Source organism: Tiliqua scincoides, chromosome 2 (genome assembly GCF_035046505.1).
Source record: "Tiliqua scincoides isolate rTilSci1 chromosome 2, rTilSci1.hap2, whole genome shotgun sequence".
NCBI lineage: Eukaryota > Metazoa > Chordata > Lepidosauria > Squamata > Scincidae > Tiliqua > Tiliqua scincoides.
This window is the reverse complement of record NC_089822.1, coordinates 143,037,528-143,064,583: the sequence shown is the minus strand read 5'-3', so window position 1 is coordinate 143,064,583 and position 27,056 is coordinate 143,037,528. Positions and strand designations below refer to the sequence as shown.

At 40.5% G+C, this 27,056-nt stretch overlaps 1 protein-coding gene across 2 annotated transcripts in view; it reads right to left on the bottom strand.

The window, feature by feature from the left end:
- Positions 1 to 27,056, bottom strand: part of HELZ (helicase with zinc finger) — a 170,069-nt gene that overhangs the window by 102,990 nt on the left and 40,023 nt on the right. For both annotated transcript variants that reach the window (XM_066613958.1, XM_066613959.1), the window contains exons 5-12: positions 26,420 to 26,476; positions 24,164 to 24,215; positions 22,944 to 23,019; positions 19,495 to 19,693; positions 17,273 to 17,380; positions 15,558 to 15,855; positions 12,236 to 12,503; positions 3,684 to 4,017 (exon numbers count right to left, since the gene is read on the bottom strand). In XM_066613958.1, coding sequence (XP_066470055.1) covers positions 3,684 to 4,017; positions 12,236 to 12,503; positions 15,558 to 15,855; positions 17,273 to 17,380; positions 19,495 to 19,693; positions 22,944 to 23,019; positions 24,164 to 24,215; positions 26,420 to 26,476 — 1,392 coding nt within the window. The remainder of the gene's footprint in view (positions 1 to 3,683; positions 4,018 to 12,235; positions 12,504 to 15,557; positions 15,856 to 17,272; positions 17,381 to 19,494; positions 19,694 to 22,943; positions 23,020 to 24,163; positions 24,216 to 26,419; positions 26,477 to 27,056) is intronic.

Sequence of the window (27,056 nt, the reverse complement as noted above, 5' to 3'; positions counted from 1 at the left end):
CAGACTGATTGGAAAGTGACATTGCTATTTCCATTACTGAGAACGAATTTACATTTGTACTTGTGGCCTCTATTTGAAATTATTTCTGTGAGAGAAGAGTCAACCACTTGATCCTTACAGGAGATATATGACAGAAAAAGCATTTGCTTGAGCAGGCTGATGCTAATTCTTTCAAGTTCTATAGCAGTATATTTTAAAGGCAACTAATGAAACTATTTTTGTCAGGGAAACAAAACATGACGAGGTCAAGGCTCCTGTTTCTCTCATCCTCCATCAGACAAACAGTAAGATATACAAAGAACTGACTACAAATCCTATGTTCAGTGTTTCCTGGTTTACTGCTACACTTGATCTATCTATTCTATGATCCCATGAAAGAAAGATTATTTTAGGTATGAAAATCAGACATCATTTTACTCAAACAACGTAACTGTCTTCTGTGAACACACTGTTGTAACTAGTGAAACAATTCACGTTTGCATTAGAATAACTAGGTTATCCTAATTTTCACTTAATGAGAACTTTTCTTTTCATAATTTTGCTTTGGGGCGGGGAGGTCAACAGATCTAGCAACAATGTTAATTTTTACCGAAATAGTGTATCATAAGCATAACCCCTATGGAAGCAGCAAAAAATACTATTTATTCTATTTCCCACTGCATGTCTGCAAAAGAATCTTGGGGATGTTCAGACAGTGTACAGGAAGAATGCAAAGAAAAATATATTTCCTTGGATAACCTGGGTCAAGGCAATTTAGAACTTGAAAGGTTTCAACTTGGACTTTGAATCATGCTCAGAAACAAATCTGGAACAAGTACAACTGTTTTAGCACCACATCAATCAATTATCTTAAGTTACTCCCAAAATTAAACAGATGGCTGAATTTGAATTAACTCGCTTTCCTAACATTCATGAAAAGTAGCCCCATATAGAGCTTGTTGGAAAAGTCCAGACTGTAAGTTACTAAAACATGCACATGCAGACACCATAATTGATGGTTCAAAGGCTACCAAGAGGTCCAGAATAATCAATAGGATCAACAGGGTTGCATTCTCTTGTCTATCTATAGATAATCAACCACGGCAACCAAGGTAGCATCCATTCTAAAACCAGTCTAGAAGACTCTTAGTAACCAGCTTCATCCAAATATCCTTAGCACACTCAATGACCTTGCGTCAAAAACTTAGAGATTGAGAGATTAGAAACTAGCCAGTAACTATTTAGGTCCAGGGCATCCAAGGATTTTTTCCCCCCAAGAAAAATGTTACAAGAAGAACCCACACTTCTCCTTCAAGAAGAGCACACTGATCACAGTCAGACTAGTTATATACAGGAAAAAAAAAGAAGGGATAAGCACACATGTAAGACATGTTTGTTCATATACTTCCAAGAATTCTGTCCCCTTCAGATACTTGTAAGAATCTGAAGGGGACAGACTCCCCATGGGAGTAGTGGTGTCTGAAATTACCATAAATCATCCAAGCAGCTGCAACAGATGCTATGGACTGTATTTGAGGCCAGAAGTTTCTTTATCCACAAAGTGCCCAGTAAAAATGTCACAGTGGCCACTATATGTTCAGTTTGATTATCTTCACAGTCAGGTGTCAACAGGCAGTTAACTATGCAAGAAAAGCTTCATTGGACAGCATGATACAGATATAAAAGTAGGAGAGGGGGTTTAATCTGGCATCACATTACAGAACCAGCTTCCAAATGTCCAGACTAATTTGTGCTGCATTTATGCATTTACATTGTTCAAGCTGTCATCCTTGCTTCATCACCTGCAACTTCCTGGAATTTCAAGGGAAAGGATGAACTGTGGCAAGCAGGAGAGGGTCCCTCAGGGCTACTGGGTAAACTGCCCATCAACCCTGGTTTCCAGTCACAGACTAGGACTGCAAAGAATAATTATCCTTGATCAGGCAAGTTCATCACCACAGGATATTATTTTGTGTGTTAGCATTAATACCATTCTCAATCTGCAGATACAGATATGACTACAGATATCCCACATTTTGCTCAAGAAGGATTTTATAAGCGTAGATGCAATTCTAAACGTATGATAAGAAAAAAATCCTTTTATGCTCTGGTAAAATGTGAGCAATGTAGGCCAAACTGCTTAGTACTATGGGCTAGAGAAGAAATGTATCATGAACTGTCCCTATGAATTTTCATAGCCTTATATTCAAGTCATTAACATAATTAGCATAAAACAAGCCCACAAGCCATGACACACTACTCTTCTCTCAGTGGAAAACTGAGAGCTCAACACAAGCCAAAAACAATGGGGGCTGCTCCCCACCCCCATCCACTCTATGATGGCCCTGGCCCCTTTGTTGTAGCCAAGTCACACAAACCAAAAAGAAAGAATCTGCTGGCTACTGGCCACCTAGGCTCAGCCTGAGGGAAGTCACCAGTACTGGAGAGGTGCAGTGTGTATGGAATCCTCTGACTTCCTCTTTCCCAGTATCCTGAACTGCAGTTGACTTTCAAAGTTGCTTGTTTACCCATCATCCACTCTTCTCTTGTCCCCACTTGCTTGCTCTACTTCCACACTTCTGTTTTTTTGTGGTGGGGTGGCCACTGCTGCTTCCCCTCCTTCTATCCTGGCCAGTTTTTCTACTTCCTTAGCAGAGACCAAATGGAAGGAGGATATGGGGGAGGAATAGTAGAGATTCCCCTCTAGGACCACATTCTATCTCTTTCCCACTTCCTCTGTCTGCCTCAGCCTCTGCCTTTTCAAATGGTAGGGAGTCTGGAAAGAGCTGGTTGCAGCATCTGAGGTGCTCGCATTATTCAAAGTTATACAACTATAAACAAAGCACGAATGGCCCCACAATACACAAACATTTCTCCATTAGGAAGCATTATGGCCAAGGAATTTAGAAGCCTCTAGCAAGCACTGATGCTAAAACTCCAAGGAAACACAGACAGATAGCTCAAGTCCTACACACTGTCCTCTATCAGAAGCCATTTTAACTCAGAAACAAAACTATTAATTTTGCTACATACAAAAATCAGATGCAAATGTAAAAGGCAATTTTGCTTATTCCTAGTATAATGAGGGTTTAAGAACTCCTAGTCATGTATTTCTGGCAGCCCAATCGCAAAGGGCTGGAAAAGGTGGAGCAGTGCTAGCAATGGCACTTATATTTGGCACTTATAATGCTATTATAGCATCAGCTTGTCCCTATTAAGTAGATCAGAGTTATTCAGCTATGTATACAATCAGCCATCTTCACCAAAAGCTGGAATCACACAATATAGGTCTCCATAGATAAGATGCAGGCAGCTATGCCTTGCCCTCTACCTCTGGCTATGGCAGCTGTAGCAGGTGATTTCCACAAACACCATTATTGCTCCCAAAGGTGTTCTCAATGCGATCAAATGGGGCAGTTTCTATTGTACCAGAAGAACCACCACAGTTTGATCCTTAGCGCTATTGTTCCCAAAACATAGATTCAGATCACAATGCTACTACTGTGAGACAAAAATATAATTACCTTGTTTTGCCACCAATTTTTTGTGCCTTATTTGATCTTCAGTTATTTAGTTTAAAAAACTAATATCAATACCTGGTACATTGTAACAATAACTATGTTATGAATGGGGCTGCTGAAGTACTTCCAGCAATGAGCCAAGAAGCAACTGAAAGAAGTACATAACAAGAAACCAAAACTTACCTGCATTTCACAATCTGCTCGAAGACTAAGCTCTTCACAGCACTCCCTGGATATTCTCAAAAATATATACTCCTTTGTTTTTTCCTCAATAGCTGCTTCATATACCTTCTCTTTGGTTCCTTGAGTCAGGACTGACTTATCTTTAGTGACAGGCAATAAATATACAGCATTGACTTTGGTCATCACCAGCCGTCCTGCCAAAGTGTCTTCGGAAAGTGTTTCAGTGAGCTTAAAACGTCCAAACAGTTGTCCGTTTTGGGCATACTTTGCACCTCCAGAAACACCGGTAAGCATGAAGCTTGCTACAATCTGCAAGTGCACTTTTATGTTGAACCTAAACCAAAAAGCATAGAGTTAGTTCTAAAAAAAAAAAGATTTTTAAAACCCTCTTTCCCAACTGTAACTAAGCTCCAGTATGCGCAAGTGAAACAACTGCATATCCCTTCCCTGCCTCAATTTTCCTTCTCTTCCTCTGTTGTTTACTTTGCATCTAACTAGATTGCAAGTCTGTTGAGGTAAGGTCCTGTCCTCTCTTTCTGTGGGTGCTAGGTATGTTGCTGGTATAGCTGATGATAATAATAATAGTCAGCAGAAACAATAAGCCAAAACTCAAAGTGAAAAAGACATAGTTAGCACACTCCTTTCTGAAACACAGGACAATAGTAATTCTAGTGCTAATCCTATGCATCTCTGGTAATTAATATGGCTTTAACCCTTCCTAGCATAACAATGCACTAAAATGATTGCTACAAGTAGGGTGCTGCACTTACAATATATTATTAGAATGCAAGGCAAGTCTCTTGCCTATGAAAGTTTTTAAAGTTCCACATAATTTTGCTGAACGAGCAACACAGGACTTGTAAGAAAGTTTAAGGACAGAAAATTCCCTTGTGAACCTCATATCTGAAAATGATTGTAAGAGAAATTCTAATGGTTGGCAACCTTCAGTCTCGAAAGACTGAAGACTGTATAAGCCTACAGCACCCGGTATTCCAAGGCAGTCTCCCATCCAAGTACTAACCAGGCCTGACCCTGCTTAGCTTCCGAGATCAGACAAAATCAGGAATGTGCAGGGTAACAAAAGGCAACATGTTTCCAATGTTTTGTCTGAGCAGAATGCTCTTTAACCAAATACCAGATTCTCAATCTTCAAATACCCTTAGGGATAAAACAATGATGCAGAAGGAAATGCAAAGGGGTAACTTATAGACAAAGTCCTTTACCATTTCAAAAATACACAGATTCACTCTGGATCTACCAATTTGGCAGGCTGCATATTTGATTTAATTATCACCACATAAAAGGTGGCCCACACTAATGGACAAGTAACAACACTTATTTCATTCATGTTTACTCAAAGCTTATTATTCATCTCTGTACAAGTAAAACAGATATACCTAAATTAAATATCACTGTTAGGTATGCAAACTACAGTTCTTTTTATTTAACTTATATTTCCAAATATTTTAGGCTCAGTTCACACAGATTATCATTCACATCAGTAGGGATTTCTACAGATATGTAATCACTGTGCTGACAGGGTGAATGAGCTTCCCATATGCCAATGCAATGCCAATGCAAGTGTCCATGAGAATACATTCCAGGGGTCACAATGTATGCGAAGGTGGAAATACAGAAAACAAATAGTAAAAGTTACCACCAGCTCATCTTCAGCTTCCTCAGCTGGATGCAGCAACCATCTATCTGAATACAATATATCCACCTGCTGTGGCAGGTTTTCCCAGACCTTGCTGTATGGAGTCAGCTCCAGCAATAGTCACTACTGCAGCCAGCTCTCCACTCAAGCTGTGAAAAACATTCCTTTCAAGTGAAGGGCATGTGGTGGATCTTGCTGGACTTGAGCTCCTAGAACTGGATCCAGGCCCAAGCTTAGAATGCTAATACGGATCACAGTGGCTACAACATCAGATCAAGTTTCCCTACGTGAGTGAATGAAACATGCAATAAAATTATAAACACAGGATATTACTAAAGGGGCAGGTATATCTCATGATAGATAATGTTTAAACACCATGATCAAATAGGAAAGGACAGAACTGAACACCACAAATTATCCTATTGGAGTTGAAACTAAATGCTCCCTTTATTCTGCAAACAATATGTGATGAATTTACAATACATTCCAGTATTTTACTGTATCCACTACTTGCAAAAATAATACTGCATTAAGCATATTAATTTTTTCTGTATTCTGAAATGTCACTACTAGATATAGTAATTTTGTTAATATTAGTTTTTTTCTGCATTCCAAAATATCACCATTAGATTATTTACATATGTTTGTTAATGCTAAATATCTTTTAAACATCTCAAATCCAAGGATATGGTTGAGTAGGAGCAGAGCTCTAGGATTTCTGTTACATTAGGAACACCATGAACAGCGGTGTTAGCAGCAGAAGTACCTGAAGCAACCTTTTAAACCTTTCAAAGAACCTTAGCTGAAGCATCAGGCTCTGTAGCAGGCAAACTAAGAAATGTGCCTAGGGTATATATGCATATCTATGTCATCATCGTTCTTGCCATCATCTGCCTAAGAGACACTTAGTAGATATGTTTAGGCCACAATTCAAGGCCAGTTTACCTGGGTGTAGGTCCTATTGAACACTCTAAGGCCCAATTCTATCCAACTTTCCAGTGCCAATGCAGTCCTGAGATAAAGGAACAAACATTCCCTTACCTTGAGGAGACCTCTGTAACTGGAATGGCTGTCAGCGTAAGTTGAATAGGATTGTGCCCAAATACCTTTTATATCTATCTAAGATGCGTTAGTGTATTTTTCAATTTTTATTCATATCTTTTAATGTATTATAACCCCCTCAAAGGGTCTGGAATGAAATGAGCTAGCTGTTTAAATGAAATATAATAAGTTTCAAAGTAAGTGGCAGGAAAAGAAAATTGTCTAAAGAAGAAATTTACATTTTTTGTTTTATAATCTACTGTAGATACTCACGTATAGTACGTATGTGAAATTTTTGCCAAGTAATCAAGCTCCAATTATCACTTCATCTTATCTCCGGGTCAATCAGAGGGTAGAGCCTTTCAACTCTGAACAGTTTCTCAGCTGAGCTATTGCTCAGCTCAGGCAGGCACCTCCTTAGTTGCTACAGTTACTTTCCAGGGACATTCCAGCCAAAGTTAACCTTTTATTCTCCTTCCTTCTGCTGCAGCCTGGTTCTGGTTCTGCTTAGCAAACGCTTGCAAAGCAGGTCTGTTTTTGGAAGCACCAGAATGGGACCCTCCTTCCCAGGCTACAATTCAGTGCACCATTACTTAAGAATAACACCCATGGAAAGCAGTGGGTCTACTTCTGAGGAAAAAGGGCTGCAAATATATGCAGCTGCATCTCTCTGCTGTGAATTGAATTGCACACTCCCAGTTATGTGTTATGGGTTGTATGTAGAGTTTCTGGCTTAACACACCAGACACTTTAAAGGTGAATTTGATTCATGGTTCTCCTCATGGCCACCTTAAAGGTGGATTTGATTCATGGATCTCCTGCAGTGGTTCCCAACCTTTTTCACTTGCATATCCCTTGGCAGCCCATTTCAGTAAATTGTACCCTTCCTATTAGCAAAATGTTTGTCATTAATAATACAAGCCCTCATCTCCTCCATATGAAAGCCCAGACTTCATGTATTCATCACATATTTGCTCTTTTCATCTGTTTGAAGAACAGAATACTCTGCCTTTGCACTGTTTTGCACCAGAAGTGTGCTGAGAAATTCTGGGTGATTGATCACTTTTCATATTATGTTTCAGTTTTTTACTGTGCTGGTTTTCAATAACTGGTTCATAGATGAATTGATGACCAAAAACTATCTATTGCTGGGGCTTTCACAGCCAGCTAGCTACCTCCTTTCCTGCCTTGCTGGTCCTTACAAGGCATTCCTGCCTTGCAAGGCATTCTGGAGCACGGCCTGCCTTTTCTGCCTTGATTGCATTCTTTTTCAATTACCCCTGTTGAGTGTCCCTGGGAGTATGTGAATACCAGGTTGGGAACAACTGTTTTACTGGTGTGTAGTTTACACTGTACTTACTCTGATAGTGTTTACAAAAATGTAGGGGAAGATGAGAATTTAAAAAGAATAAAAATGTATCTTATGACCTTTTACTATGTTTTTAATAAATTAGAGACTACAGTTCTTAGGTAACAATTAGTGGTAGGTTATTTTTCAGGATCTGGCCTCGGGTAAAATCAGACAAAACTATAGTCAGACACCCTCCTAAGTTTAACCCCCAACTTATCCAAGGGTCACAGAAAATTCCATGATTGCTGGCTCAAAACCTGCCCTCGACTTATCTGTGGGGTCGAATTATAGGCAGGTGTCTGCGGTGAGTGGGGCATGGGGGGATATAATGACAACACCCTGCACTTCAAAATTTACCACCACACCTGCTTAAATCTAAAATGAGCTGTATTTCTATAGTTTTCTAATATAGCTATAATTCTTCTAAATTAGGGGTTGCTATTGCTTCCATTGACTTGGTGTCACCTTCTGGCAAACTGCTTAACTACACAATCCTTTAGGCATCAACATGGAAAATGAGCATGCAGTTTTATTCATTTACCTCCCCTCCTAGTCATATTAGATTACTACAATGCACATAGAAACCTCAGAAACTGATGGAAATATTAAAAACAAAAGACATTTTGCATTCCAAGGCAAAATCCACAGGCATTTATCAGGAATAACAGTGAAAAATTAGATGCCGATCTGACAGGCTGAGTATTTTACAAGAAACCAAATAATGAAGATTAAATGGCTTCTAAATCTGTAACTACAGAGGGAATCCACCATCTCGTTACTGGAATCTAGGAACTTGGGCTTTGCATGTATTTCCTATTTCTGGATCGGGAGCAGAATGCGGAATACCAAACCAATTGTGCTTGGATGCAGGTAGCTAGATCCTGCATTACACAGCGGGGATAGTGATGTACGTCAGCATATGTGTTGCAATGCAGATGAGAATGTACATTCCCATTTGCTATCTAAGTTCAGTAGCCTGCCAAACCAGTTGCAGTTATTACCTATAACCTATATACCTGTGGTTTTCAAACTCCCAGGGAGTTTGAAAGCCACAGTAAGTTCTTGTGGGGGCGGGGGGAGGCAGCGGTGTGATCCCCAGGATTGTGCTGCTCAAGGGGGCTGCAGGGGCTTGGGTACACTTACCAGAGCGTTCTGCAGCCTCCTGGGGGTACGGGGAGCCCTGCGCAGCTGTCTGCAGGGCTCCCTGATGCTTCAAAAGTGAAAGTGGAGCAGCAGGATCCTGGGATTGCACCACTGCCTCCTGGTCACCCCCGCCCCTTAAGGGAAAACAGGCCAGGGCTGTCACGACACCCCAGTCTGAAAAGCCATGCTGTATACTAATAACAAACTCAGGTGGTTGATTGCCTATTTGACTGAAAGCAAAGCAGGGACATTCCAAGATAAAATAGTGGTTTGGGAGATACACAGAAGGACAGACATTTGTAAAGTAAAAAGTAAAAGCAACTCCTACCAGCCCCCAGACTGATGTAGAGCGAGCATGCTCAATGGCCCGCAGGAACCATGAAATACTGAGGTGACAGTGAAAGAAAACACCCAAACAGCAACCCCACTGGTGTTGGGACAGGATGGGAAGTAGCCTGCTTGAGCCAAATGTGCATTAGGGTTGGAGATACATAATATTTTAGTTGGTGTTTACTGTACTTTTAATTCTGGATCTTCATATTTAAATAAAAGGGCATAATTGTCGAAAGTGCTGCTTTTCTTCTTAAAAACCATAAACAGAGCACATGTCTTCAGATAATCCAAGTCTAGCTTCTCTTCCAAATATTTAATAAGAATTCCTGAATTACTCAGATACTTAAAATCATTTTGCTCGAATTAAAGTGACTGTGTTCACGCTAACATTTAAGTGCAAACCTAATTTGCACTTTTTCATGTGTTCTCATAAAAATAAAAAACCCACAATTAATTTTTGAGACTTCTTATACTGTAAATTTCAGTTTAATAATTTATTGTTCTCAGACAAATATCCAGAAGTGGGGGAAATGGTCTGGGTGATCTTTCAAACTTATTAAGTGCATTGCAATATGAACAAGAAGATTATTTCAGAAGCTGGACAGAGCATGCAGTCAGCACAATCAACAGCTGGAACCAACTGGCAGAACAAAGGTGGGGGGGGAATTCCAGTACATAGGAACTTGGATAGATGTGGCCACATTTTAAGCATGTGGCAATTTCTAACCATGTGGGAGAGATAGAAAAATATTCTCCATTGGGTTATGATGTGTTGGCAATCATCCTTCTGGAATAATCCTAGGTTTGTTTACAAAATTGATAGTGTTTGTGCACTAGAACATATGAACAGCATTGGTCAATACATTGTAAGAGTGAGCTCTTTCCTGCTTAGAGTACTACTTAATAAAAGGCAGTTCTCCCAAACACATGAGGTCCTCAAGTCTCCATACTCAATAGTCAGCTCAAATTCAAGTCAGATACAACATATACCTCCTGCATTCACATTTCCAATTATTTATAAATAATATACTATAAATAAGAGATTACTGGTATACAGGGAAAATAATAATCCATCCACTGCCGAGAGTGTTTTCTCAGAGTTGTATTTAATACAATTTCAAAAGCTAATTTTTAAAGAAAAAGTCAACCTACCTCAGCATTCAAAAAGGTTTGGGCTATGTGTGTTGGCAACCTTCAGTCTCGAAAGACTATGGTATTGCGCTCTGAAAGGTGGTTCTGGAACAGCGTCTAGTGTGGCTGAAAAGGCCAATTCGGGAGTGACAATCCCTTCCACGCTGGGAGCAAGTGCAGTCTGTCCCTGGTCTGTCTCCCTGGCTATGGGCCTTCCTTCTTTGCCTCTTTGCCTCAGACTGTTGGCCAAGTGTCTCTTCAAACTGGGAAAGGCCATGCTGCACAGCCTGCCTCCAAGCGGGCTGCTCAGAGGCCAGGGTTTCCCACCTGTTTTCCACTCCTAAGGCCTTCAGATCCCTCTTGCAGATGCCCTTGTATCGCAGCTGTGGTCTACCTGTAGGGCACTTTCCTACAGGGTTTGGGCTATGGCACAGTAACATTTTACCTCAGTTATCTTATTCTTATTCTTATTAGTGATGTATCACTATCTTATTATTCTTATTAGTAATGTATCAAACTTGTACAGCATTTGATTTTGGGAGCAAAAGATATATGAGTATGTGGGTCAAAAGTCAAATTACTTCTGGAGAAAACTGCTCTGACACAGACAATGGTGATTTGCAGTGAGATCTGTTCACCTCTTTTGGCAAACAAGGGGGAGAAGACTTGCTGTGATGAGACCTCTATACTCACATATTAGTGTGATGGTAACTTCCACTGCCAACATGGTTTGCCTTAGAAAGTCACCACTGCACTTCCTCCCTACTTCAAAGGGCCAGCACCCTATCTACCACAAAGAGGGAGAGGGAAACACACTTCCAAAGGAGACAAGACAAAAAAGTAAATCGGGCATAGAACCATAACAGCTGACATCCTTCTTCTGCCAAGGTAGGCTGGACTGGGACTAACGGTCATCTCTATGCGCGAGGAGACACTAACAGCTGACTCTACCTAGTACTGGTGCAACAGACATTCCCACATAGTTACAAACGCCACCTTCCTCTGCCATCAAAAGGAAGGGACCAGGATGCAGTCACCACTTTAAAAGAAATGCACATTTTTGTCTTTGTGTGTGACTCATCCACTTCAGAAGATCACTTTTTACAGGAGCCAAAAGCAGTCACAAAAAAACCCTGCACTTCAGTTCAGCACAAATTATAATCACAGATGCTATACATCTGAAACAACATGTTGATCTAGTTCACTGGTTCCCAACCTGTGGTCTGGGTACCACAGGTGGTCCGCAAGACTCTGAGAAGTGGTCCAGGTGGTCTTAGGAAAAAAAAATCACCTTTCCTTGCAAGGTGAGACACTGGAAGTGATCAATCTCCTGTGGATAACCAAAGAGGGTGGAGAATGGACTGCCCACAGCCATAACCACTGAAGTGTCAGCTGTGGCTGTGGGCAGGCCATTCTCCATCCTCTCCGATGGGAATTGGACCAGCAGAGGGGGCAGAGACCAGACTCCCCACAGCCACATAGTCTATGACAATTTCAATTTTTGCCTCAGTGGTCCATGAGCTTCTAAAAGTTTGGGAACCACTGACCTGGTAGTACCATCCCTTCCTATCCCGCCTGACCCTCCCACTTCTTTTGTGGCTTTATGATTGCAGCATTTTTTTCCCAATGAGCCAAACATACATTTTATTGGGACAGAAGTAATTAACCAAAATAAAGAGCAAGGCCCAAAGAACATATTGTCTCGTTTCAGAGATCCTTTTTACAATACAATTTTCTAAATCATACTTTCCATATTTAACACAGATTGCCACACAAGCCTTCATCATTTTTAAAACTACAACAGCATAATTAAAAGAAAGCAATCTTGTACTGTATTTTCAAATGTAGCATCATCATCAATCAACTAAGACAATACTGAGCAGAAATGTTACTTACTTGCTGACTTCTTTATATTGTGCTATTTCCTCAATATAAAGGAGATCATGCAATCGTGACTGATAGTTATTTTTAGTCAATGATTTATCCAAGACCGACTGTGTAAATAGCTGGTCAGCAGATAGAGGAATTTGGTATCTGATCAGAAGGCTCTTCTCCAATTCAGTAGTTTCATTTGGCTCAAATTCTACAATAGTCTTAGAAGTGGAATCCCAACGCTTGGCTGAAGTTAATAGCTGTTGCCGTGCATTCATCAAGTATTCAAGATCTATGCAGACAAATAAACATGGAGAGACAAAAACCACTGACAGTGTTTGCTCACATATAATTTATGCATGTAAGGGACAGATTCTTTGATTAAGTCTGTGACACCTCATGAAGCCCATAAAAACATGTAACCAAAGAAAAGTTGGGCCGTGTTTAAAGAAAATGGTGGTGAATGGAAACTAAAGTGGTCTTTCACTCCTGGGATATGGAGGATGTGAACTTGGTGCCCCACAAGTGTCCCAATCAAAACCTCTCAATTTCTTTTCTTCCAGTTTCTCTTATTCCAGTAAGAGAATATAAAAGATGTCTAAAATAAAATATTTAACCTAAAGTTTTGGAAGAGTTGTAGTTTGGAACATGCAATCATTTATGTCATGAACATACAGTAATAAAATGATTTAGGATGAAGATTGGCAAAACACACAATTAAGAATTGACAGTATATTCTTGATCCTGACGTGTTGTTACAAAATTTCTTTGATAACTCTTCTTTATAAATGTAGCAAGTTTATAGTTGCTGGGTTCACAGGAGTTAAAATTTCCATAGTCAACCTACAAGAAAACACTGGATTTCAGAGGTTTAGGAGGCTATTTTAATTCTAAAGTTGACTTTTAATATGAAGACTGCTAAAGACTCCAGTATGAAAAATAATGTGGCACCCATCTCTATTTCTAAAAAGTGCCAACAATTTTGATCTGGAATTTTTATTCCCACTCCCTCAGTAGAAATAGGCAATATTTGGAATGGAGTGGCCAGCAGTTACAATTTGAGGTCACGACTGTGAGTTGCTTCAGTCACATATTCATTTGTGCTGCAGTTGTTGGTGACCCTGTCCTTACTCCATTTTATCTGTAGTGACAATCCGTGGTTGCTGAAATGAAATACTACATGTTTGATGATAGAGTCAACCTTGGGAATAAATTGTGGTGGACTTTTTCTGTTTTGTTTTGAATACCACAAAACACAAGCAAGCTAAGCCTCTTCAGGTTCACGGCACAGTTTTCTAACACCTTTTAATTTGAAAAAAAGAACCACAGTCATACTCCTCAAACTAGGTTCCAATTCACACTAATGGGCCTTTGCCCTGCTTCAGACTTACAACTTGGGCAGTCTTCAGGCCATTAGTCTTTTGGTATACAGATAACCCAGAAAAAGCAGTTCACAAACTATAACAATTTACTTCTTTACTCTGTTGGTGCTGGAAATGCAAATCTAGGGCACATAAAATAAAGGAGGAGGGAAAAAGCACTTGCAGCTCTAGCCAACCCAGCTTTGGAGTATACAGTACAAAGGTTTCACTTTGCTGCATAATTAATGCCGCTAAACCTTTTTAAAAAGCAGGCTTCAGTGTAGACTAAGGGTACTTTTATGTGCCACAAACCTGGTCCAAGCTCAGCCTGACACAAACAAGATGGCAAAAATCTAAACCAAAATATTGTGCATGACAAAAACAAAATCTATACTTAAGATCGTCATACAATTATCAATTTTGTACATAGGTCTTAACTGCTTAGCTATTGGGTGAGGATTAAATATTTCTTCCACTTTAGACCTGACAAAATGGTTTTTTAAAAATGTGTTGCTCTGCTTTCTCTGCCATGTGCAAAGAACTTGCTTAGAAGTCCATGCATGCACCTTGGGATATGATGTAACAGATAGGCTGCCATTGTCAGCATGTAAGTTCTTGCTTTGTGCACTGTGTTGGTCTGTTCTTATGGGGCTGTGACTTTACCCAAGTAAAGTGGAGACTATATGCTGATGAAAGAGTGAAATGGAAAATAAGATGTACAGAGGATAGGGAAGAGAGAAAGAAAACATGGAATGAGAAATTGATATGAATCAGCATTTCTCAATGTTTGTCCCCTGCCATACCACTCTGCACTTACTGGAAGTACCACCAGAAGTAACTGGCAATGGTGTCATTGACAGTTTCTTCTCTGTGGGAGACCAGACACGACACTACAAACACCGGTAAGTGGTTCAGGGTGGATGGGAGAGCTTTTCTGAACATGCAAAAAGAGCATGCTGGAGCTCTGCTCATCGAGCTGAGCCTCCTACCACTGTTTGTCGCATTGTGTCACTGGTCTTACTGCTGGGCGGTGGGTGTCTGGAGGTCCCACGTGTACCACCGGGCACCACCTCAATACCACAGGCTGGCAAACACCGATATAGATAAAATAAAATGTACGGTAAATTAAGTGAGTCAGAAGCAGCAGAAAAATTCAAGATCCTTGTAGATCCTAGGTATGGAAATACTGAATGCTGCCAGTGCTGCGAATTTGAATTAGCTCTAGTAACTTACACATACTTTAAAAGCAAGTCCCTCCCATACCTGGGAAACATCCACTGTAACAACATAAGTATTGCTGTTTAGTTTATCTGGCTTTGGCTTTTAGGATTGTTTTTGGTGTTCTGTGAATTGTTATTCTTGTTTTGTGCATTGTATGACACTTTGGGCGTCATTCCGGCAGCAAATAGGGCTTCAAGGTGACTGTAATGAATAAAGAAAAGCTCGCTATTTAATATTATGATGTGAATACATTTCTGTTCTCCCAAGCTTCAAACAGATAATTTTACTTTTGACACTTCCATTTTCACTGCAGCTTTTAGTGTTATTATATTACTGCTATTTATCATTTTATGGCCACTTCAAGGTTTATAATGTTATTTTTACTATGTTTATTTATTTCAACTGTTTGTTTTAATTTTTTTTTAAGTCTCTTTGGCTGATAGGTGGTCAAAAATTTCTCTAAATAATTCATATATTACCCTCTAAATTACAAAGAGCAGTAAGAAAACTGCCTTTTTAAACTCTCCTAACATACTAAAAGCATGATTTTTTTTTAATATAATGGGCAACTGCAATAGGAGAGAACAACAAGATCACAGCTTTGGTAAACAAAACAAAAGAGAAAGAGAGAGTAACATCAGAAGAAAAAAGCCCTGAGAGTTTTCAGATTTAGCGACATAAATGCTGTCATATGTGTCAGAAACCAACCTACAGGCAAGAAATTATATAACATGGACTTTTTAACTACAACAAGCAAACAATACCTTCTGTTGAAGCAGCATCAATCATCACTCGTTGCATCAAAACTGGTTCAGTCCCAAAGTCAAATACCACAGTTTGACGAAAAGTTCCAAAGATTTCTGTGCTAAAGACTATGCTGATTTTATACACAGAGTGATCTATTCCATTCTGGGCCATCTTTCCTCCTATCCATTCCTGGCAGTTTTCAGGGACTACTTGCGATACTTGGGTGGTGCTGTCTCCAGCTGATATTGCTGTGATAGTGAAATGAGGGCGATGGGCATCATAAAGCAATGCCACTCGATACAACATTCTTGCAGGCTATGGAGGAACAAAACTATATAAGTAATTAAGCTTAAAAGAAATCCAAACTGTTTGATTAGGTATATACACTGCACTGCCAGAGTGCAGTGTCCCAATACAAAAACATGATCATGCCTTCTAATTTCCACAGACACTAATGAATTAAAAAAAACAACAGTTCTAGCATTCCAATTTCCTCAGAGAAACATAAAACTATGTAAAAAGTTACCACTATAGGTCAAACTATCAGATTACAACAATCAAGCAGTCCAAAGTTGGGAGGACAGGGCTGCCACATTTAATAATACTTCATGTTCTGCAAAACACTTTCTTGTTTGTATACAAAGTGCTTCACATACATTAATGAAGTAATACTTACAACAACCCTGTAAGACCAATATTATTATCCCCATATCAGAGATAATGAACAGACACTGAGTTAGTGACTTGCCCAAGGCCTTGCACTTACTAGGTGGCCTAAGTCAAATTTCCTAACTCATATTTTTAGGCACGACAATATTCCAGGTCATATCTCTGCTCATGTCCTCATACTTCTGAGTTCAAGTAATTCTACCTTTGCTTCCCCAGCCCTCTTTGAATCTTGAGCAAAAAAATGCCAAAGACTAACAGTCCAATCCTAACTAGACTGCCTGTCCCATGATACAGTGATGCCGAAATGACCCCCACTGTATCTTGCATGGTCAAAGAAGCAGTTGGAAGTATCCATGAGGTAAGGGAACATTGATACCCTGTGTCAAGCCCCAGCATCCACTATGGGTCTACTCAGATCCGTAACAGTGAAATCACTGGTGCAGAAACAAGTAGCCCTGTGTAGAACTTTCAGGCCCAGGATGGGGGGAAAGGATCCAGCAGCTGCCTCTGCCACTATCCCCACCCCCCTCCTGGGCCCAGTCCATCCACCCCCTACCCCACGCAGTTGTGCCCCTCCCCACCTTCACCCCTATTGGAACACTTCCATGCCACTCACCACTGTTGGCTCCCAGAGCCTCTCTGACCAGTGTGGAGGCCCAGCACTTGTCCTGGCCTCCACATTTGCACCTGCCTCCTCCTGTCCGCTGCAAAATGCTTTTCAGAACTTTTATGATGGTCATTGCCACAGTCGCACACCTAAGACCAATGCTGCGGCCCTGGGGGACTGGACCATAAGCGTGAAGCAAATTATGGACCAGTTTTGGAATTGGTTCAAAGCATGGAAATTCCATCAAAATTTGCATACTTTACATAGTTCCCAGAATGTAGATATGCATATTCTGCTCACTTAGGCTGAAAGTTTTCGCATACTGATCCTCCTCCCACATAAGAATTCAACTTTAAAATAGGAGTTGAAAATGAAAGGAGCAAACACATATGATTTCACAGTTGCAGCAACTTTGTCCAAGTTTCTGCTAAGTTAAAAAAAAAATTAGGGTCCTACCTTACATGTGAGAACAAACGTCCACATCTGTTGTGATTTTTTGGTGGTGACAGTTATTGACAGTTCAGGGTTATGTTCAACTCTCACGCCATCTAGACATTCACTAAGCTAAAAAAGAAAGAAATGTTATATAAGTCCATAGGACAATGCAACAGGGTTCAAAGCACAACTCTGAATTTTCTATATTGAAGACCATTTCATAACAAGAATACTGCTGAATGCCTGCTTTACCTAAATCAGCCATGCGAAAGTTATGTCTACACCAGGATCTTCTTCACAGGAAGTTTCCTGTGTCCATAACACACTGTACTGCAGCAAAACTCAGTAGGACCTTCTTTGAGTTGCTTCACCAAGAACATAAGAGGCATCCTACCTTGCTACCACACAAGTTCAACAAGTAGCCAAATGGGCAACAGACAAAAAAAGGCTACTGAATAGAAATGATATGAGCAGTATGTGAAACTTGACCAGTTCCTTTAACTATTGTTTAAAGATCTTCTCAACAGGACACAACAACTATGATTAAATAGAATCCATCACGATAAACGTTTTTAATGCTGCAGTGTTAGAAACCCCATTGCTCCTAATGGAGTCAGAATAATTTATCAGTAAAGCAGACTCCAGATTTCCATGGATTGATAATCATTTCAGTTAGAGGTTTACATTTTCCTAGATTTAAGCTTACTTGCAACAGATGGACAAAAATTCCTTTGCATTACTGGTAAGTAGAAAGGTGCAAATACTATTTGCCAAAGCTCGTTTGAATCTATTTGGCTGCCATGTTCCTTCCATCTAGTACTCATGAACATTCAAATGATCCAGTTGAGAAACAACAACTACAAAAATCTGAAATTGCTGATCAAGAAAATCTTGGCAGAAACAAAAATATAGTACAGCTCCAACCTTGTTATACACAGATTTTTTATATGTGGATTTGACTCAACACAAATGGCCACTGCAAATGAGAAGGAATGTGCTGATCCCTGGAAAAGGGGGAAAATGCATCTCTTTAAAATCACAGTTCAAAAAACTGCTTTTCTTACTGTTGTAGAGAGACAATCATACAAGCGATCATTCCATTCTTCAGCTGAGCCAGGCAAAGGCAAGGGGTCCTTTACATTTCAAATTACTGACTGCCTCTCTACAACAGTAAGAAAAGCAGTTTTTAAACCACAATTGTAAAGGGATTTTATTTAACACATCTTATGGTATCAAAAGGGTGTCCCAGAATCAACCTCCTGTGAATGTCAAGACACAACCTGATTAAGAGTAATGGAAGGGCAAGAAATCTGGAAGTGGGTTTTTAAATCTATTTTTCCACTTTTTTTTATCCACAGATTTTTTTAATCTATTAGAGGTTCTGGAAAGGAACCCCAGCGGATAACGAGACATGACCTATAATGTCCTTTCTCCAAGCAGTCATTCCTATAATGCACTCCTATGCCATTAAAGAACTAGGATGCACAAATTATGCTATAAAAATACTGGTGAAAAGGCCCAATCTGCCCAACCTGTTCCATAAATGTTTGTATGTTTGCAATTGTGCTTGCAGAAATCAGGATTATTTGATGAGTTCATTCTTACAGAAAAGCCAAGTCACATTTTTACATGGGTTGTGGAAGTGAATGATTGACAGCTCAATCCCAAGTTGCCTGTTGTGCTGGGACTGCCGCGACGCTGAAACGAATGCCATGGCATCCTGAGTGTAACAGGGCAGCCGCAGGTAGCTCCGAGGGGGAAGGGGACTTTCATCCCCTGGGGACTTTCCCCAGGTAAGGCAAGCAGACCTGCAATGGAGCTACTTCATTCTGTGGGAGCCCTTGGTGCTACTTGATTCTGTGACAGCCTCCTTCTGCTCCGCTTCCTCCCCTGGCATGCCTCCTCCCCACCTGCCCCCATCCCAGAACGCCTCCTCCCCGCCTCCCTCCTCCCCACACCTACCTCTCCGCTGCCCCACAGTTCAGGTGTCCGCAGAGCAATGGCAGTCAACCAGTGCTGAGGGTTGCAGATGTGCATTACTCAGGGCCAGCGGTGGATCACTGCTAAGAGCTCAGGATTGGGCTCTCAATCAGGTCTAGTAGACAGAGCCAGACTCATCTGTTAGTTTGAAATATGTAATGCTATACACGCTTACCCAAGGATAGTCCCACTGAACACAGTGAGGCTTACTTCTGAGTAGCCAGGCACAGGATTGCAGTATAAAAGTAGTTTATTTTTCTTACCACTTTCTCAGGAGATAGTGAATTCATCCATTTTTCAATCAAGGATTCCATGTAACTTCCTAAACATTGCTTGTTTTCCTTCTGCTGTTTTAACCTTATCAGCCGGGATGCATAGCGTTTCTGCCATTCTGTTAGCTCCTCCTGGGAATGCGCTGATGTACACTGTGCCCCATATCTGCAGATTCCTTGCTCTAAAAATCTATACAAAATAGAAAATACTATTATCCCCTAGTATTTCCAATTAAAAACATCCCCAAATGCAAAGCTTTATTTGAGTTTGAATTCTGAATTGCCCAACTAAATGCATGAACCAAGATCCAAAAAACGGAAACAGTTCCATGCACCAAAATGGATTTGAATTTGGGTTTCTTAAAAAGCATTCCCCAAAGTTGCATCGCTTCGGAAACTAATTTTAAGTTTGAGAGCTTGTGATATGGCATGCATGTCTGCTTGTCACAAAGAAAGTAAATGTGACAAAGCCCTTAGGAAAACCATCCTGGCTATAATATCATTTACACCAAATATATTCTGGATAGCAGAGTGAGCTCTAGAAGCAGAAAACAAAAGATTGTGTTGCATTTGGTCTCTCTCTTAAAATGCAAAAGTCCCACAACCCTATTCCAAGCAAGTTTTAATTTTCAAAAGAATACATGTTAAACAAGTAGCACTATAGCAGAAGTGTTTCTCTACAGGGCACATTACAATACATCTCAATATGTGAGCTTTTTCAGTTAAATTTTTTGGAGTAACAGTGACACCCTGTGGCCCTTCTGATTTATTTCAGGTTCATATTAGCTCAACAGAAGACTGGTTTAGGTCAGTGGTTTCCATACATTTTAGCATCAGGGCTCTCCTAAAACTAAGCTTCACTTCACCAGCTGCTCAAGCCTCTGTGACTATAATAGGGATCGGGCAGCAGTGCTCCCACCCCCTGAGCAGCAGGCTTTTTAACCCTTGATACACATAGCCTAATCTGTCTTGTCAGCATTTGCTTGTGTCTTATTATCATAGCACAACTGAAAGTGTCCTGACATATGGGAGTAGTTCTGCAAGTAATAAAAGAGCATTGCAGAGAATTATAAAGATTGCACAGAGCATTATTAAGACCCAGTTACCAGTCTTGGATGACATCTTTATATCCCGCTGTTTGCAGAAGTCATAGTATCATTCTCATCCAGTTTATAATCATCATAGTTTATAATCATCATAGGATCATTCTCATCCAGTTTATAATTTTTTTGAATTGTTGCCTTCTGGCAAACAATATAGATCAGGACATGCACCACATGATTTATGAATAGCTTTTATCCTAGAGCTATAACCATCTCGAACAATGAACTTAAAAATCATTAGGAATATGATAAGACAGCATCTTCAAATGTTTTACTGGGTTTCATTATCTATTTATTACATCTCTGAGTGAAACAGGAGTATTTTATTCTTTATTTGTGAGATATCTATATTAATAGATGCATATGTAGTATTGAATGTGGGATGGATCTGCATGTGTTATATGATTGTTTGATTGTATGATTGTTGTATAAACATTTTATGTCCATGTCTTGGAGTGCATTGAAATTTCGTTGTACTTGTACAATGACAATAAACCAACCAAAATTGACCAACCAAAAATTATGTTGCAACCCAATGGTGGGTCCCAAACCTGTGGTTTGGAAACCATTGTATTAGGGAATACAGAAGGTCCACAACTTTGGCACTACCATATGTATCCAATGGTTCTCTCTGAATTTTCTTGATTTCTGGTGGAAAAATTAGTTTCATTATTCATTATGCTGACAAAGGAATCCTCTACAACTGTCTACTGCCTAGGGCCAAAATGTAGGATCCACTTATTTGGAACAGTCCTGTTTACATTTCAGTGTAATGTAATGTACATGTCAATAGGATCACACTGTTCCGCAGATTCAAACTTCCAAGGCTTTTCCCTGGTAAGCTACATGTCCAAACAATGGAGAAGGGAATGAGAAGGGAGTGAGTATGCTAAACTAGGCATTACTACCCCAAATCAGTGTGCAGACACGGGACAAACACTAAAGAAGAAGAATCAGTGTGTGGATGCTGGTGGCCCCTCTCTGGACCTTAACATGTACATTTTCTCTAATTGGAATTGATCTACTGCTCATTGTTTACATGTTGTTTTCACCTATTTTACAACAGGTCTTTCTTTTACTGGGTATACTAATGAAAATGGATAGTATGGCATATCAATGCATGAATTTCTGAATATTTTTTCGTGAAAAAAAAAGTTTTCATAGGGCTGACTTCAGGTCCAAAACCTTGAAAAAGTGCCCCCCTGCTGGGTCCCTGGTCTTCCTCTTTCCTTAGCAGTGAATGTTTTGGAAAAAGAGGGTTTGTTTGGGTTTGTTTTTTTTTAGGTAGTCACAGGCCAGCAGCACCAAGAGCTGCTGACCATCAGATTTTTCTTTCTCCTCAATATTCCCCATCCCCAAACTGCTCAGCATTAAGGGTCACTGTGGGGGAAGGAAGAAACATGGTTGCTACCAGCCAGTTTCTGCCACATAGAACATAATTGCTATTGCTGCTTGGCTGTCACCACTCTTGTAGTTGCAGAAAAAACCTACAAAAACTGTCACAGCACTCACAGCCAAAGTAGATGTAAGGGGGTTCATTCTATGAGAGGCTTGCAAACTCTCCAGAATCAACCTGGAATCTTCAGAAAACATGCTGGCGAAAAAAATATCCAGGAATGGCTCCAGTCAGAGGTGGCAGCTGTACTCAACTGGGGTCACTAATTGCTGGATATGCCCAATCCTCCCCAAGGAGTCTAGAACAAGTATCAGTGGTGCAATCCCCAGGACATGTGGGCCCTGGGAGCTGCCCAAGGATGCCAGCAACCCATTATTTGGCATCCCAAATAATATTAAAAATTCATTGCTTGGAAAGTCATCTTAATGACAACCTGAATAGTACATGTTTTGTCCAATAAACAGAGCAGCTCTGTTTGTCCAGAGCAGAGCATCCTTTTATGGGAAACAGCTTGAAACCCAGTTGATTATGAACACATTTTATTACTTAATAGTTAATTCAATAGTTATTTAAGAGTAATACTTGATATATCAAAATATGGAGTACTATCAAATAGCTATACCAACTGAAATTCACTTATAGCCCATTCCTATTCTGGATTGGGCTGACGGGGGGATGATTTACGACAGTGGAAGAGGCTTCCACTGTTATAAAATGACTGCCACAAAGGATAGCAGCACTCCGTGTCCATTGCTGGACCACACCACAGCAGGTAAGGTGGGAGCAGGAAGGAGGCGAAACCAGGCAGAGAGGGGGGAGGAATATCGGGTGAGGAGACTGCAGGAGGAGGTGGATTCAGCAGTGATCCAGAGCATGTCTCTGTATAGTGGTGTCCTTCCAAAATACAAATAAATACTGAGGTTGAAAAAAAATTATTTTACCTTTTGCATAATGTGTACTCCTCACTACTTGTGACACCCCTAGGTGGGGGGCGAAATTGCCAGCCATCTTGAGATCCTGCCATGTAATTAAAATACACAAGTTATTTTTATGGTTGTCACCATTTTACAATCTCCAACACAAGGTCTATCTAGAAATAATAATAATAATACAGGTATTTCTATACCGCCTTTCTTAGACCTCAGATTTCTCCTTAGACTTTATTCAAGGCGGTTTACATAAGCAGGCAATTTAAATCCCCGTAGGGATTTTTACAATTTGAAAGAAGGTTTCTATCTTTCAAGAAACCACAACATTCAGATGTTTCTTTCTTGATCTGGTCGCACATTCTGGCCTCCATCCTCCCACGCTCAGAGCAGATGGAATAGCTCGGCTCAGCTTGTCAGCTGCTTCAAGGTCGCACGGTGCCGGTAGCCTCGAACTGGCGACCTTTGGATGTTATCTTCAGGCAAACGGAGGCTCAACCCTCTAGACCAGACCTCCACATAATTGATTTCAAATGCTCAGTCAAACAAAGAACAGTCTGCTCCAATGTGGTTGCTACAGTGCTTGCCAAGCAGGTGGAAACCAGGGGGAATCCCTGCCCTCACTGTCAACATCTGCCAAGTAGAAGCTTGAAAGGTGACTCAGATGGAGTTGCTAAAATTAGGAGCTATTATAGTACAAAACCACTTGATTTCCATTCTTCTGACACTCAACAGAAACCATACTGAGGCAGAGAATTGAGCAGATTAATTTTGCTACTAGAACTTCACCTAATGACTACTCCCAAGAAACAAGCATCAGGTGCAGGAAAGTCAGCAACATGGGTGACCAGAATGAATGAGAGTATTAAGACTGAACACCTGTTCTTTCAGCACAGGTGTTGCATTAGTAACTAGGTTAGGACATTCTGTAACAGATTAATATTGATAGTTATTGTACTACACTGTATGACTTGTACACCAATGAAATTAATTTCAGTGGGTAGACCCAGGCTCTAGTTCCAGAGTTTAATTAAGGTATCTACTATTTCCCACAAGTGAACATTCTTATCTCATGGCAACACATCAAACAGTGTCCTTTATAATTTCCTTCTTTCCCTAATAGTCAAGCTATGATACTCCTCCGACACCAGCCCATGCTATAAACATGGCCTAGTCATCTCTTGATAGACAATTACAATCCTTCATTCAACATTTGAAAAATCTCTTTTATTTACCTTCTTCCAAATCTTCTGCATGGTATACTGATGGTACTTTACCAGCTGCTGCCTGCAATGATAAAGAAAAAGCTTTTTCACTTAGCAGAAAAAGTTTTTAAAACACATCTGAAATATAATTCTTGATACTGACTCTACAACAGTGTCAGTAGAATATTACATATCCTTCACCTCACTATCACTATCTGATGAGATAAAGAATGAAATTTTACTTTTTTTAAAGCAACAGCTGTCAAATTTAAACCCTGCTCTATCCCATAATTTAAAAAATGATTACTTATTCTAAACTCTGGTCAGGATCCAAAGGGGCCTTGCATGCACAGGCATATAATGTGGATTTTCCTACTACAGTACCCTTCCTCCCCAAGGGATCTGACCAGAGTCTCCAGAGTAACGTCCAATGTAGCAAAATGTACTGTGGTTAGAAGGGAAAATTAGTTTCCCTATGCACAGAAGATCTTTAACATGTGCACACAAGTGACTTTGAATCCCAATCTTCTTCCTTAGGAAATTGCAAACTGTGAAATATTACCAATCCTAAGATATGCATGCTTGAAAGAAAACCCCATTCAACATAGTAGAGCTTACTTACAAGTAAATATGCACAGAATCAGACTGCACAACATATTCTGCTACCTATGTATGCTGCAGTGCAATCCTATTTTGCACTGGAACAGGCAGGCCAGGAGATCTGTACTGTACCCATCACAAGATTGGGGTCAGAATCAGCTCAGCCGGAGGCAAGGTGGAAACTCTTCCCCTTACATTCGGGCAAGATACCACAGCCCCAATGGGTCTCCTCAGACCAGCACCACCTCAGGAGATGGCACAAGTCTGAGGAGAACAGAATGGCTTGGAGCTGCTCCACGCTTGGGAAACAGGACTTGGATGTGGCATAACTGCCAGGTTCAGGTTCCACTTCCTGCTCCCCACCCACCTGCCCTCTGGAACACCCTCCGCCTGCCCTCCCCCACCCCAGAACACCTCCCTCCCGCCTCCTCCCTGCCCTTCCCAGACCCCTGCATTAGCTGAGCTTGGCCAACGCAATGCAACAGAGGATGCGACCTCTGTGCTCCAGTGCACCACCATGCTCTGGCGTGGCTTGCTCCCAAGCAGGTGCAAACATGCTTTATGGCATGTTCACAACCCTCCTAGGCTGACGCAAGGGATTTGCACCAGCCTAACACAAGGTTAGAATTGCGCCCCTAGTGACATAATGCCGAAACATGTTTATGACTACAGATAGGCCAACAGTGGATAATCATTATTAAGCAAAGGACTCATTTGCTAAATAAGAAGAAATAAAATGTTCACTTTATCATCTACTCTGTTATAAGGCACAAAAAACTCTGCTTTCTTATCCTCTTCTTTTATAAAAACAAATCCAAACAAATCAGTGGCCATGTTGGGAGTACAAGCCCTTCTAGATTAACACCGTCTTGATTTACATGTTTTCAAAACACCGTGATTTGCAAATTGATGCCAGAAGTCTAATTTATGCTAGCAATTATTGAAATAACTCTGTCAGCTGTGGGGAGGGAAGACACCTCTAAAGCCATAAAATTAAAAATAGAGAAAGAAAATGCATTCACAGAACCGCCTCTTAGTTTCTTTACCAACATCTTCAATTTCATCATTGTTTCCTCAGCCATCAACAGTAGCCACTCTCAGCAGCCTCCCTCCTCAACCCATCCTAGAAATTCTAATTCACCAATCAAACCACCAAAGCCACCTACTCCTCCCATATGAGACCATATGAGTGCCCTCCCATTCTTTCTTTCTCCATAGTTCCGCCCTGTGACATTTGCTCCTACACTTTCTGGTTGATTTGCCTACATCTTGGCACACTGCTTGCAATGTGCTTAATAGAGAGAAGACAGGTGCTGAGTTCGTAGTACACTCCCTGCTATGTGCTGTATTGCCCCTTGTTGCTGTATGTTGTGTTGCCTACACCATCTTGGGCAAGCAGAAGTGTCAGTCTTTAGAATGCAGGTTTGATGGTTTTCAAACTCTGACCTATTCTACTTACAGTGGTTCCTACAGGAAAGATAGTTTTAATTTATATGTTTTAAAATATACAGTATGTACTGATTACCAAGAATGTATATCCCATGTAAATTGAGAAGTGCCTGTACTGCATGCCTACAGTTTTTAACTGTAGTTAAAAAAACTACAGTTGTGCTAATACAACATAGCACTGGAAGTCTTAAGTCATATTCAGGGAATGTATTTCTTTCTTACAGTACATATTCTTACCTCAGTCTCAACAAGAAGAGTTTTCAGCCTTGTCAGATCTTTTGTTACCATCCCGTTCTACCAAGAAGAAAAAGTTATTACACACTGCCCCTTGATCCCCAACTATATTGAACACAAGCTGCAAGATTTTGTTCTTTCCTGTTTAACACAGTTAATAAAACTGTAGTCTTGAATAAAACTGTAGTCTCATACCATTCTCAGTTGTGATACAGATCCTCACTATCTGAGAGAGGATCTGAAAGGTCAGGCTGACTCAGTTTTATAGAGGTGTAAATGAAGCGGCCAGAGATTAAACATCTCTATATCAATAGGGTGAGATCATGACCACATAGTTCAAGCTTCTGCAAACTTCATGTTAATGTCTTGCATCACACTTGTAAATGGGAACATCCAGCAGACAAAGGATCTTCCTGGTCCTGGATGAAGCATATTGTTACCTTAGATCTGGGGTCTCCAAACTTTTCAATATGTGGGACACATTGTATATTTTACAAATTTGCACAGGCCAAAAAGTCATTTTTATAAATGAGTGACAGCCCAATCCTAGCGGGCAGCCCAATCCTGAGCTGCCCGGGGGGCCCCCACTCAGCGGCACCATGAGGGCTGCCGCTGAATCCAGCACCTCCCGTGCTACCGT